Below are 12,505 nucleotides of genomic sequence, written 5' to 3'. Positions count from 1 at the left end.
GATGCCAACAAGCTCTCTACGGCCAACTCTATAGATATGTGAGGTAGCTAGCTATTGATAGGTATCTCACTTACTCAGAACCACGTTCGATCTCCAGAACCTCATCCAAAATGGACTATCCGCCACTTGACGCCGCAAGCAAGGATCCACACGCAGGCACGAAATACGACTTCGCACGAGACCTCATAGGGTAAGTTCCCGCAATCGGTATTTTCTTGCTGGAGAAGCTTGACCGTCATCAGATATGGTCGACATCCACCTAAAGCGCAATGGCCAGATGACGCCAAAATCGCTGTCTCCTTCGTGATCAATTACGAAGAGGGAGCAGAGCAGAATGTCCAGAATGGAGACAGCCAGTCCGAAAACGCCTTGACGGAGCAATCTGATCGGCCTCCAAGACCCTACCTCCATTCAGGCGCCCCGCTTTGTAGGCTTAGCTTGGACACCACCTTCCATACCACCTTCTATACCACCTTCTACCTACCCACTACCTTCCACCTGTGCTTGTTTCTATTCTAAATCGTTCTTATATTATCTATGCTAAGTACACTAATATCTATTTGGTTAGCGGTCTATGCGAAGCCTATAGCGGAGCGCCTAAAGGCAAACCGTGCGGCCCTTATACAATTGCCTACGGGTATTTAGTATAAAGTGAAATACAGAACAACAACTATATCAGATATAGACAAACCCAGAAAAAGGGTCCTACGCATTAATACGGTCTATAGAATTGTCTATATAAAGTACTCTATAAAATGTTAATTAAAACCTCTATCTTCTATATACTAAGATATGTTTCCTACGAGACTCGTTTGTTCTACCCTACCTAGTGTCACTTATATACAAACAGTATATAAAAGCCTAAACAAAGCACGTACGGGCCGTCGCACTAACTATCTCTCGAACCTCCCGTACTTAGAATGCCTAAATTCTTCTACCTTTGCCTTTATCTCGCTACCGAGGGCTATATACCTCTACTAACCCAACCCATTAATCATTTGCTATTACTCGCAGCTACCGCATTAACTAGTACGACCTCGCACTCGATTATACTTCCTTAAGGGCCGCTAGTTACTTCTAGGCGCTTGCGGAGTGTTTCTAAGTGTACCTCGTTGTCGCTATACCCTATAAATTCTATCTCCGACATTAACATTCGCTATCTAATAACACTAGTAACTGTTCGTACCGACTCGAGCTCCGTAATCTCTAATGTATTAGAGTGCCGACCCGCCTCGTCCTATATTAGTATTTGCGACCTTATCGCCGCCGCCGCCGCCTATATTTCGAGATCTAGCTTCCGACACTCGAGTATAGTAGCTAGCGCGCATCGCCGCCTACAATGCCTCTTAAGAACCTTAGCAGAAAGAAGCAGAATGCCGTAAATCAGCAGAAGACTAAGGAGCGTAATAAGAAGCGTACGGATAGGCGCAAGCGTGCTAATAGCTAGAGTAATAAACAGCACTTTCTAGTATAGCTTCCTAGGCGCGCTGCGGTTAATCGAGAGCGACTAGATTTCAGCTACCTGCTAGCGGTCTAGTAGCCTAAGAATAAGCAAGATTATAAGGCATAGTTCTAGGGTCGATGCGATCGTATTAATACCGCTAATAAGACTAAGCGCTTATTATAGGATCAAGTCAAGCAACTCGTATACGATGTAGCAGCATATCTAGAAGCAAAGAACGTCTACCGCAACATCGTTACTACTAGCCTTGTGAAGCTGTTAGACCGCCTCTATCTAGGTAAAGGTTATTAGCTAAAGGATGTCCAAATCGATCTAGTCTATACGCTTGTCTTTAGTAGCAGTAATGTCTTACAAATCTCAAAGATAGGCGAGGGCAAGAGTCTCGTATTTATGGCCTTTACGTATCTAACCGGCCTAATAACGCTCCAATTTACACTACTAAACCGCCTCGGCGAGGAATAGGTAGAGGCTATCGACAACCGTTATTAGTAACTCTAACTAGGTAGACAGGCAGATAGACAGGTTTAGCTAGATAGCATTGTTAACGCTGTTAACATTACCTCTGAAACTATAAGCCTCTAGCCTAAGCTATTAGAGCATATCGCTAATAGCCGCTTTTATTATATTATCCTAAGTCTAGAGACTAGTACTAGTCCTACATTCCGGAAGCTGCTATAAGATCCAAAGGTGCGCGCTCGCATTAGTTTTATAGTTATTAATGAAGTCTATCTTATAAACAAATGGCGCGACTTTCGGAAGGAATATATACAGATCTTTGTATTGCGCAAGCTGCTCCGTAATAACACAGTCTAGCTTGGCTGCTCTGCGACTATGTCTAAGGAGACAGAGGAGTTTGTGCTTAAGTATAGTAGCTTCCGTCTCGTTAGCAATCAGCCATTCTAGACCAAAATTATCCGTAGTAGTATCGACCGTCTAGATACGACATATATGCTGCGCACTATTCTAAAGAACTAGCTCCGCTTATATAAGTACCTCTACTTTACAATTAGTAGCGCATTCGACCTAGAAACTAAGCAAGCTACGCTAATGAACATTAAGAAGGCCCTTCTATTTATCGATAGTCGTAAGTATGTCTAGGATTTAGCTAATGTTATTCGGCACTAGCTAGTCGCGACGACCGCTAAATGCGAGGACCTAAAGAAGCGATATACTTAGGACAACAAGGGTGTTAATATATATACTATAGTGACCTTCTATACTAGCAGTATCGCTAAGCGAGACTAGAAGCGGCGCTATAGTCGCTTCTGCAAGACTATAGAGCATCTAGATAGTCTATTAGAACACCGCATTATAGTTGCTACGACTGCGTTTAGTATCGGCCTTAATGTGCTAGATATTAAGCTTGTTGCTTAGGCTAGATTTACTATTACACGCGATATTAAAGATGTTATCTAGCGGCTTAGTCGTATTGGTCGTGCTATTCTACGTAGCCTAGCCTTCATTTTCCTACCGTACTACATTAATAATAGCATTAAGCAGCTACTACTAGACTCAAACTATCCGGCGATTAGGCCGCGCGGCCGACGTAGATCGCATACTCTATTCCGGCTATTAGGTCTCCGCTAGTCTAAGCTTCTAGGAGAAGATGCTAATACGCCCGGTACTCGAGAAGTCGCTAACGATAATAGTGATAATAGTAATAATAATAGCTATTAGACTAAGAAGGAAATAGAGCTACGCGACAAGATTCCTCGAATATAGCGTAAGTTCTAGAATAATCATCTCCGCGGCTAGTACGGCATATACCTACGCAAGGTCGTCCTTCGATATCTTAGTAAGGACAAGGCAATATATTTCTAGTAGCTACTAGTAGTAGAAGACTGCTATAACATCTGCAATCTAGACCTAAATACCCTCTATATCGATACACCTCTAGAGGGTGCTACTCCTCCGAAATTCAAGGCACTAAGAGCCGGTACTCGCCTAGCATTCGGATTCAGTATGCTAAAGGATTGGGTATCAAAGCGACCTAATATTCGGTATCCGTATTAGTTAAATCGTATAAGATTCGACATTCTATCGATAGAGACTATCGATAATCGTATACTAGCTAATATTGCGAACGTATTTACTGCCGCTAACTCTATTAATATATAGAACGATATTGCTATCGACGAGGATCTCCTAAAGCAGAAAGCGGCGGATTTTGTAGATTAGTTCTAGAAGCTTTAATAGCATAAGCAGCCCTTCTCGATATAGGAAGTTATCGACATCCTAAAGAGTATTGGTCTAGAGGTATTAGCTAAGTGGCGTACAGGCCTCGATATAAAGGCTAAGGCTACTAAAGATAAGGAGAAGGAGAAGTAGGAACAGGCTGCAAGAGAGGTAGCGTAGAACGCGCTTAATATACGTCGTATAGCTAATACTGCCTTACTAGCTATAATACCATTTATACTACAGCAGCGTACTACGGCAGTTAATAAGATAAGAAACAGCCTCGCAGAGTCTACTAGTATGCAGGCAGATCGTCTGTATAGCCGCAACAGTTAGGTATCCGGAACTCGAGGCTAAGAACGCCTAGGTTCATCTAGTAGACTAGGTACTTAGCGATAGCTACTACCGCAGATTAGCGCTGCTGCTAAGCAGGTATATAGCCGAGCTAAGCAGATCCTAAGCACTATATCTCGTACTAACGAGGAGCGAGGAGGTCGTGTCTTACGTACCGAGCGTAGACTCTCTAAGGCAGGTCGGCGTATAATAGGTAGCTCTGCTAGTAGCTCTCTAAGCAGGCGTTAAGTATAGGCAATCGAATAGGCGGTATGCTAGACTAGTCGCTATCGCATCGGCTGTCGCTATCGTATTAGATATCGCTATCGCATCGATTGTCGCTATCGTATCGATTGTCGCTATCGTATCGATTGTCGCTATCGTAGTATTTAGTAGGATTTTATAGTAGACAGTAGACCTTTAATACAATATATAGCATAGTACGTATGTCTCCCGTTTTTAGCACTATTACGCCCTTTGTTATAGTCTTTGTTAAAATCGGTATATAGCTAAAGTCGATAGATACGTAAGAGGAAATCGCGATCTTAGAGCCGGCCTAATCCCGCTAATCGGATGTTATGCTATAGTAAATCCGAGCCTTAGCGGGCTGTCGAGGCTTCCTCTATCTGAATCTCCTTCCTCGAATTTACGATACTTTCTAAACAACAATACCGCCGCCGCTACGCTACGCTAAACCGAGTCGATTAAGCGCATTTCTAGCAAAGCGCGCTAGCAAAAGTGTCTAATACGATAACGACGGCCGTAGCCTTAGGCATACCGAAGTCCTCTTTTCTAAGCCTTATTTCGAGAAGTCCTATTTCGAGAAGTCCTATTTCGAGAAGTCCTATTTCGAGAAGTCCCATTTCGAGAAGGCCGACAAAGCTAATACTATACTTATCGCACTACATGCTTGCTAGCAGGCACTACAATATATACGGTAGGATAGAAGCGTAGGGCAATAATATACAATCGAGAACCGCCGAAGCGACCTCTTACGTTAATGCCCTCCTATACTTAAAAGAACACTAGCGTTTAGGGATCTAATATAACTAGCGGTTTAAGGGCCGGCTAGGAGCATACTATAAGAAGCATACTAGAAGCATACATTGCCTATAAACCTACACTTAAGCAGGCCGCGAAGCAAGCTAAAAGCAAGCTATATACGGCGGATACTCTCCTTATATTAAGTTCTTAACGCATTCCATTACTAACTATAATAGAGTGTAGAGCAGGCATTATTAAGCGTGTAACACTAGCGAACTTATAAAGAGTTAGATACTAGGTACCGACTAAAGCTACCTAGAGAACAATAGTCGAACCGCGCCTAAAGTTGTTAAAAAGACAGTATCAAAAAGATATGCCCCTAGAAGCCTAATACGTACTACGCACTGCTTCGAGTAGTCTTAATGCGCTCGGTCTCGCGGATAGGGATACGCACTATAGGTATATAACAGTCTTTATACGCTCGGAGGGAAGGGGGGGTACGCACTACAGTTGTCTAGCAGAGTCGATGCGCTTACTACAGTCGTATAGCAGTGCCCTTATAAAGACGTCTTGCTTAAGGACGCCTATTCGTACCGCGGAACTATAGCATTAACAGCTCGCTGCCTAGAGGCTATATCCGACATCGTACGCTCCTAATCGCCGAAGTTGCAAAGGCTGCGTTATACTAAGCTCAACTAGATATGCGTATAGTATCCCGAGAAGAGCCTAATGTAGAAAGCCTATTATAGCAATAGACAAGAAGACTATCTAATGCGGAATCACCTAATAGCAATGCTACTATAGAATAGCTATACTAAGACTACGATTGATTCCTAAACCTACTCGCTAGGAGAGTCGCCTTTTAATAAAGCCTATCGGAGACTAAGGACTAGACTAAACAAATAACACCTATTAAGGGACCTCGACCAATTCTAAGCGGTTCTGTCGGTAGCAAGTCGTAGGACTAGTAAGGAATAGTGTTAGTCGTAGTAGAGAGCTACTTCTACTCGCGATAAGAGGTATCTCGACACTACCGCTATAGTATATAGACAGTTAGTGTGTTGCTAGGGGTAGAGGTGTTTACTGTCGCTAGTTACGCGCAAGGCGGATACTGTCGCTAGTTACGCACGAGGCGGATACCGGCATACAGTATAGTTAATATAAAGAAGAAGAAGAAGTTGAAGTTAGAAAGCGAAGGTCTATCTACGTAGGTGAGGTTGAGCTACGTAGTCGACAATAGGTAGCAATAACGGCTATATATTACCTTACCAACCTACCCGCTCCTTTACGGCAAGAGCGACATTATTTACTAGACGCTAGTATATAATTATGCCTAAGGCCGCCCCGTTAGCCAAATCAGTCGAGTATAGTATATACTAGCAGGTACAAGCTACGATAGCTATAAGATAGCAAAGTCCAATTGGTACTATAGTTAACACTATAATAAGAACGAGCTAGAGTCAACACTATAGCAAGAACGAGCTCGAGTTAACACTGCCCTTTGCGCTATATAGCGGCCGGCTAGCTAGTACGACGCCTATCTAGTTGACTTTATCGAGAAGCTATATAGCGGCCCGCTAGCTAGCATAATACTTATCTAGTTAACTTTATCGAGAAGCTATATAGCGGCCGGCTAGCTAGCTAGCTAGTATAAGATTCTTCGATTGAGCGCGTTTCTAGCAATTAGCGCTAGCAAAAGTGATTAATACGATAACGACGGAGACTAGAAGTAGAGAAATATTATCCTTAATCTACAAACCTATACTCGCTGTCTATTGTTCTAATCGTATCCTCTCGTATAGTATATACTATAAACTCTCCTTAGTTATCGCCCGTAGCATTAACAACCTAAACCTCCGCACCGATTAGCTTAGCCTATCTATTAGTACGCTAGATAGCATCGATCTACTTAGAGTTATTCTCGTTAATAGTAGCACCCCTAATATTGCTACGATTAGTAGTAGCCTCGCGACTAGCCTTAGTACTATCTATATCTTTAATTACGGCATCCGTAATAGTAGACCGGCCTTCGCAATAGTCCTTGTTACTCTAGTTGAATGTAGCGACCTTCTTACGGATTTGATTGCTACTAAGCTGCTAGATGTCATCTAATAACTGTCTACCTTCATTGCTATATAGAGCTATGAATCTATTAGAGAAGAGCTTCTCTACGCGGCTAAAGACGTTAATAGCTGTGTTCTTATAGGTGTAGTAGCTGCTTAGCTTAATGCTAGTAAAGGATGTTATTATGTTGCGCAGAGTACGAGACGGCTCGCGATTAAGGGCAATCTTCTTAAAGGTTGCTAGTAGGTTATAGGTCGAGTTGCCGATGCGATTAATATCTTCTAAATACTCGTAGTTGTGTCTGCGATAGTTAGCAATAATCTAGATATAGACACTTATTATAAACTTACATCTCAAGCTACTTATTAGCCGCTATCGTATAGCCCTTCTTGCTATTAGTAATGATTCTAGACGACAGAATAGCTTCCTAGAGGACATTATTACAACTAGGACCAAGCAGCTATCGCTTATATAGTATTATCCGCCTATAATTGCCTTACTTAGCGCCGAAGAAATTTGGAACTAAGTAGTTAACGATCCTACGCAGATAACTAATATCGGCGTTACGAATACTAAGTCGCAGAGTAAGGAAGATCTTAATTTCCTGTATTATCCGCGCTATTGTAGTATACTAGGCATTAGGCGCTGCCTTACCGGTACGATGCGGCAGGCCGCGCTATACTTCGATAGAGAGGAGCTTCTTATAGATATTATATAGCATCTCGAGGTATTACTAAGCTGTTAATCGAGAGAGAGCCTCTCTAACAGCCTATATACGGTTATCCTCGCTAGAGATCACTATACGACCCTAGCTAGACAACCACTCGATCGCCGCACTAACACTACGTAAGCGGAACGTAGTCTTAAGTAGCTGGAGGATCTTAAAGAACTTCGGCTTGTCTTTACTAACCTTGTTCTTACTATACTAAAAAGCGGTATCGCCCTTTACTGTCTAAGCTACTAGCAGAGCCTCGCTATCGCTGTTCTTGTCCTAGTACGTACGTAGGACAGTAAATGCGCAGTTTATTATAGTATAGAACTAGGCTAGCGATATAAGAAGGCTGTCGCGCTTGTCGTATAGATCCTCATTCTTAACGCTCTTATTGCGTATACTATGTCCTCGAAGTACGGTTATGTTATCGCTATTCTAGATATAAAGGGGTCCCTCTAGTCCGCTTACAAAGTCCTTCTCGCGATCTAGGTCCTAGAACTTAAGTAGGATCTCATCTTATATAGCATATATGCCCTTAATAGTAGCCTTATCATTAAACGACATAGGCTGCGAGTATACTTCTATACGGGTAGGATTTAGCTTATCGATTATAGGCTAAGCTAGTCGCTTTAGCGCTACGCTACTACGGCCCTCCTCGTTCTTAAAGATCGTCTCGACGGCTTCTAGGAATGTGTACGCAATAGCCTCGTCGATGTAGAAGAGCGCGGTCTTTATACTAATATCGGTAATCTCCTCTCTATCTAGGCGTATCGCCTTGTCTTCGTAGATGTTCTTAAGGATATTATTAGCATTCAGCGGCTTATCGTAATGAATCATCTTCTTCTTTAGGCTACCTTTCGGAATGCGCTTGTTTACGGCTATATACGACGTAGTTATAGCTACTATCTTATTAGTATCGCTAGTGTTCTAGATAGTACGCTTCTATATGCGATTAAAATTGTCGATAGTGCTACTATACTACTTGTCTAGATAATTGCATAGCTCGGCAATCTACGTTTCTATATAATCGGCATTCTTGTCTATTAGGATCTAGATAGTCTAGTATGCTAGCGTTATATTTAGATTGTTCAAGACCTCGATAGTGCGGCGACTCGCACTATTGCTAATAAGGAAGATACTAAGGACCTTTAGAAAGAATAATACCTTAATATAAGATATCGAATAGAGGACTTAAGAAGTTAGCATTATCGTACGCTTCCGTATAACGTTGCGCTTATCTGCGAATTTAGTCTAGTACTGCTAATAATCGCGGCGCACATTAGGTAGCAGGTCCTAACCGAGCAACTAATGCTATATAGGTACGACCTGCTAGATAGTGTCGTCTATCGATGCGAGCTCGATTTCGACCGTATAGAAGTCTAGATTATATATGCTAAATAAGTCCTTGCTAATTAGGCTCTTTAGCTTATTACGAACGATACGAGCGCTAAATAGGCGGTCTTCTAGAAAGGCATCGGTAATAGCCTTAAGGTTCTTCTCGTAACGCTTTGAGCGCTTTATAGTCTTACGGGACTTAGCAGATACAGATGCCGTCTCGCCTAGCTTGCCGACTAAATACTTAACGAAGTATCTAATACTAAGCTTATGTCTAGCTATGAGATCCTTAACTTCCTTGCACCGCTTATTAAGCATACGTTTTATCGCAATATTCTTAGTAGCCTAGCGCGTATTATCGAGTGCTTCTTTATCTTCGTCGGCATCCTTATTATCGTTATCTCGGGCTTCGAGTTCTTTATTATTACTTAGCTCTGTATCTTCTTCGCCGAGATCTTTATCTTCTGTCTCCGACTCCGACTCCTTATCCTCAAATTCGCTAATCTTAGGCATGTCCGCCGGTCGTACGATAGTCTCCGGTATATTACTTAGAAATCTAGTGCTTAGTTAGAAAGGCGGCAGACCTACTAGACCTGCTAGAGCTGCTAGACCTGCTAGAGCTGCTAGATATCCTAGCTGACCTAGCAGTAGCGCATTATCTAAATCCTAGTCTATTAGCTCGCCGTTATCTTATTAGCGCTAAGTTAGAAGGATTAGATTACCTTCATCGTCGTAGTTATACTCCGTTATCTCGCTCGACAGGTTGTTAGACATCTTAGAAGACTTAAGACTAAGGAATAGTGCTAGCGGTGCTAGCGGTGCTAGCGGCGAGTTTAGGTATTCTTAGTGTCGACTTTCGAGTCGCGTCTACTATATACTAACAACTTAATAACTACACCTCGCGCGTGCTTATACACTACACAAAAGATATTCGGAAATAGTCGGGCAAGGACCTCTAAGTGTCGAGTCGCCTATTAGACGGTTATCGTTTTCCTAGATATGTTATATCTTAACGAGGAAGTGTCGCGTAAGGATACCGCCTACATAAACGAAGATCGCCGTCCCTAAGAGAAGGACCTCTAAGTGTTAAAACACTAATTATAGTATGTTAAATATTAGTGTATATTAGCATATAGCTAGCCGGCCTGCTAATTCGGATAGCTATAGTAGAGTAGCTTTAGCAAATATAGCGGCGCTTAACAACGCAACGTCGTATAGACTTAATTCCTAGATAGAATGAAACGCAATTAGCAGTTCTACAATCTCCGCTCTTTAGATTGTTATTTTTGCGTTGTCGTAAAAAAGTGGTGTGTCGCATACTAGTTTAGTACGGTTTCCTGTTAGGCTTGTAGGCGAAGAATTAGGTAGAGTGCTTGTGATTGGTTGTCGGTAAGTTCGGAAGCTAGCCCTAACTGATTGGTCTATTACGTACACTCGGTCTATCACGTGCACTCGGTCGCAATTTGGTATTCACATATTACGGAACTCAATTCTTCATGCCCACAAGCCTGAATAGAGGTAGCCAAGACCTGGGCAGAGAGCAATGACTACGGAGAGTGATTTCGAGTATGGCAGTAGAGTCGGCATTTGGAGAATGCTGAATACTTTTGAAGCACATGACATGCCCGTGACGATATATGCAGTCGGGCAAGCTCTTGAGAAGAATCCAGCTGTGATTAAGGCTTTCAACGATGGTGGACATGAGATTGCCTCACATGCTTACCGGTGAGTTCGTCTCTGCGCAATGAGGTAGTCTTGCTGACCATGGGTGGCATGGCAGGTGGATTGACTACCACGACATGGACGAAGCGTTGGAGAAGGAGTACATTGTGAGGCAGCTGAAGTGCTTGAAAGAGCTCACCGGAGAGTATCCTGTAAGTGATATTGCCGTCCTTCACGTAATCATCTTGACGAGTGCTCTCCAGGTTGGCTGGTATTACGGAAGACTCTCACCCAGATCTAAGGCGCTTGTATTCGAGACTTATAAGGAGCTTGGGATCCCATTGTTGTGGGAGAGCGATAGCTATTGTGATGACCTTCCTTACTGGTCCGATGTACCTGCTGAAGCAGATTTGCCTGCAGACGCACCGTCAGGAGGTCCTCAAGGAATGCTTATGCTTCCATATACGTGAGATATCGTCCTACACTTGACAAATGATGCGTGCTGACTCCATTAGCTATGATGCGAATGACTTGAAGTGAGCTGAGCGCGACATGCTTGTAATACGCCGCTGACATTGAAGCAGATTCCACAGCCTGACAGGGGTCTTCTCTCCTCAAGCGTTCTACGAGTATCTTCAGAGCGCGTTCGATATCTTGTACGCGGAAGGAGAAGCGGGCACGCCGAAGATGATGACTATTGGGCTACATTGTAGGATCATTGGGAAGCCAGGAAGATTCATGGTATGTGTGTCATTGTCGCCATTAAGTGCTACACTAAATGCATCCAGGCCCTCAAGCGATTTGTAGAGTACATTGCCGCAAAGCCCGGCGTCTGGGTGACGCGCCGAAAAGATATCGCTGAGCATTGGCGTCGCGTGGTATGAACGCCACCTTCCCCATCAGTTATGTGCTATCATGAAGGATATGCTGACTCGCTTTCACAGCATCCTTATCCAGGTCGTCATTCGTAAAATTGGGAGAGGAAGCAAGAGCTCTTCAAACGTCAGGCTCCTCGCCTAGGAAGAACTCGAGGAGCTGCGAGTCCGAGATCTGGGCGACGCCAGCCTTGGTGAGCTGCAGCAAGGCATATAATCAGCACAGGTTAGATAATGGGTACACGACAACTTACTGCCTCCAACTTGATCGCGCCAGCTCTCTTTCCAACGACGACGTAGTCCGCTACCTCGCACTTCTCGGTGTACGAGCCGCCATATTTCTCGATGGCACTCTTGAGGGTGTTGCGAGTGAGGCAGGCTGTACCAGTCAGGCCAATCTAGAGCGCATTAGTGACACGTTTCATGCACGACGAACCAGTAACATCGACTTACGACTGCTCCCTTCAATGCACCGGGAACTCCCTTTGGAAACGCCTCGTCATTAGACTTAGAAGTCTTGGGCGCGGCTTTCTTCGTGGTAGTCGCCTCAGTGGTCGACTTCTTTGCCTTTTTAGCGATAGGCGCTGGCGCCTTCTCCTCGAGGTCCTCGAGTTCTTCATCTCCCTCGTCATCTTCGTTATCTTCTTCCTCAGCTGGCGCATCGCGCTTCTTTGCGACCTTCTTCTGCGCGGCAGCCTCTGGCTCTGGAGCACACATGTCGCTCCTGTTGAAAATGTCAGTCAACGTCGTCAGGGTCGAGTGCAGTGCACACTTACTTGTTGCTCAGCAGATCGCTATGGATGGTGCCCTCGAGTTTCTTCGCGGCCTCCTTGGCAATCTTCTCGGTGGTGAAGACGCCACCGAGCTCGTTGCCCATCATGACCACCCACACCTTCTGGCCAA

The 12,505-nt window shown here is 43.8% G+C and overlaps 2 protein-coding genes across 2 annotated transcripts; one reads left to right on the top strand and one right to left on the bottom strand.

The window, feature by feature from the left end:
* Positions 1 to 243: 243 nt before the first annotated feature.
* MYCFIDRAFT_129950 (carbohydrate esterase family 4 protein) lies at positions 244 to 11,611 on the top strand (the record flags this gene model as incomplete). Its single annotated transcript, XM_007925794.1, has 7 exons — positions 244 to 427; positions 10,607 to 10,790; positions 10,846 to 10,939; positions 10,991 to 11,193; positions 11,243 to 11,263; positions 11,312 to 11,468; positions 11,516 to 11,611. Coding segments are annotated over 7 exons (939 nt in total), but the record flags the coding sequence as incomplete, so codon positions are not given.
* MYCFIDRAFT_210630 (uncharacterized protein) lies at positions 11,465 to 12,332 on the bottom strand. The gene is made up of 3 exons (XM_007925793.1): positions 12,056 to 12,332; positions 11,857 to 12,000; positions 11,465 to 11,801 (listed from the first exon to the last, which is right to left on the bottom strand). The coding sequence occupies exons 1-3, from the start codon at positions 12,317 to 12,319 to the stop codon at positions 11,724 to 11,726; spliced, it is 486 nt and encodes a 161-aa protein (XP_007923984.1). The 5' UTR covers positions 12,320 to 12,332; the 3' UTR covers positions 11,465 to 11,723.
* Between the last annotated feature and the right edge of the window lie 173 nt (positions 12,333 to 12,505).

The sequence above is a fragment of the Pseudocercospora fijiensis genome (genome assembly GCF_000340215.1).
Source record: "Pseudocercospora fijiensis CIRAD86 unplaced genomic scaffold MYCFIscaffold_2, whole genome shotgun sequence".
NCBI classification, from domain to species: domain Eukaryota; kingdom Fungi; phylum Ascomycota; class Dothideomycetes; order Mycosphaerellales; family Mycosphaerellaceae; genus Pseudocercospora; species Pseudocercospora fijiensis.
This window is presented reverse-complemented; position numbering and strand designations above follow the sequence as displayed.

What these genes read in the sequence shown, in the direction of transcription:
- MYCFIDRAFT_210630 (XM_007925793.1), bottom strand. Translation starts at nt 12,319, where the DNA reads ATGTGTGCTCCAGAGCCAGAGGCTGCCGCGCAGAAGAAGGTCGCAAAG. An exon ending in GTGCATTGAAGGGAGCAGTC is followed by an intron (nt 12,001 to 12,055) that starts GTAAGTCGATGT and finishes AATGCGCTCTAG; the next exon opens with ATTGGCCTGACTGGTACAGC. An exon ending in GCGCGATCAAGTTGGAGGCA is followed by an intron (nt 11,802 to 11,856) that starts GTAAGTTGTCGT and finishes GCCTTGCTGCAG; the next exon opens with CTCACCAAGGCTGGCGTCGC.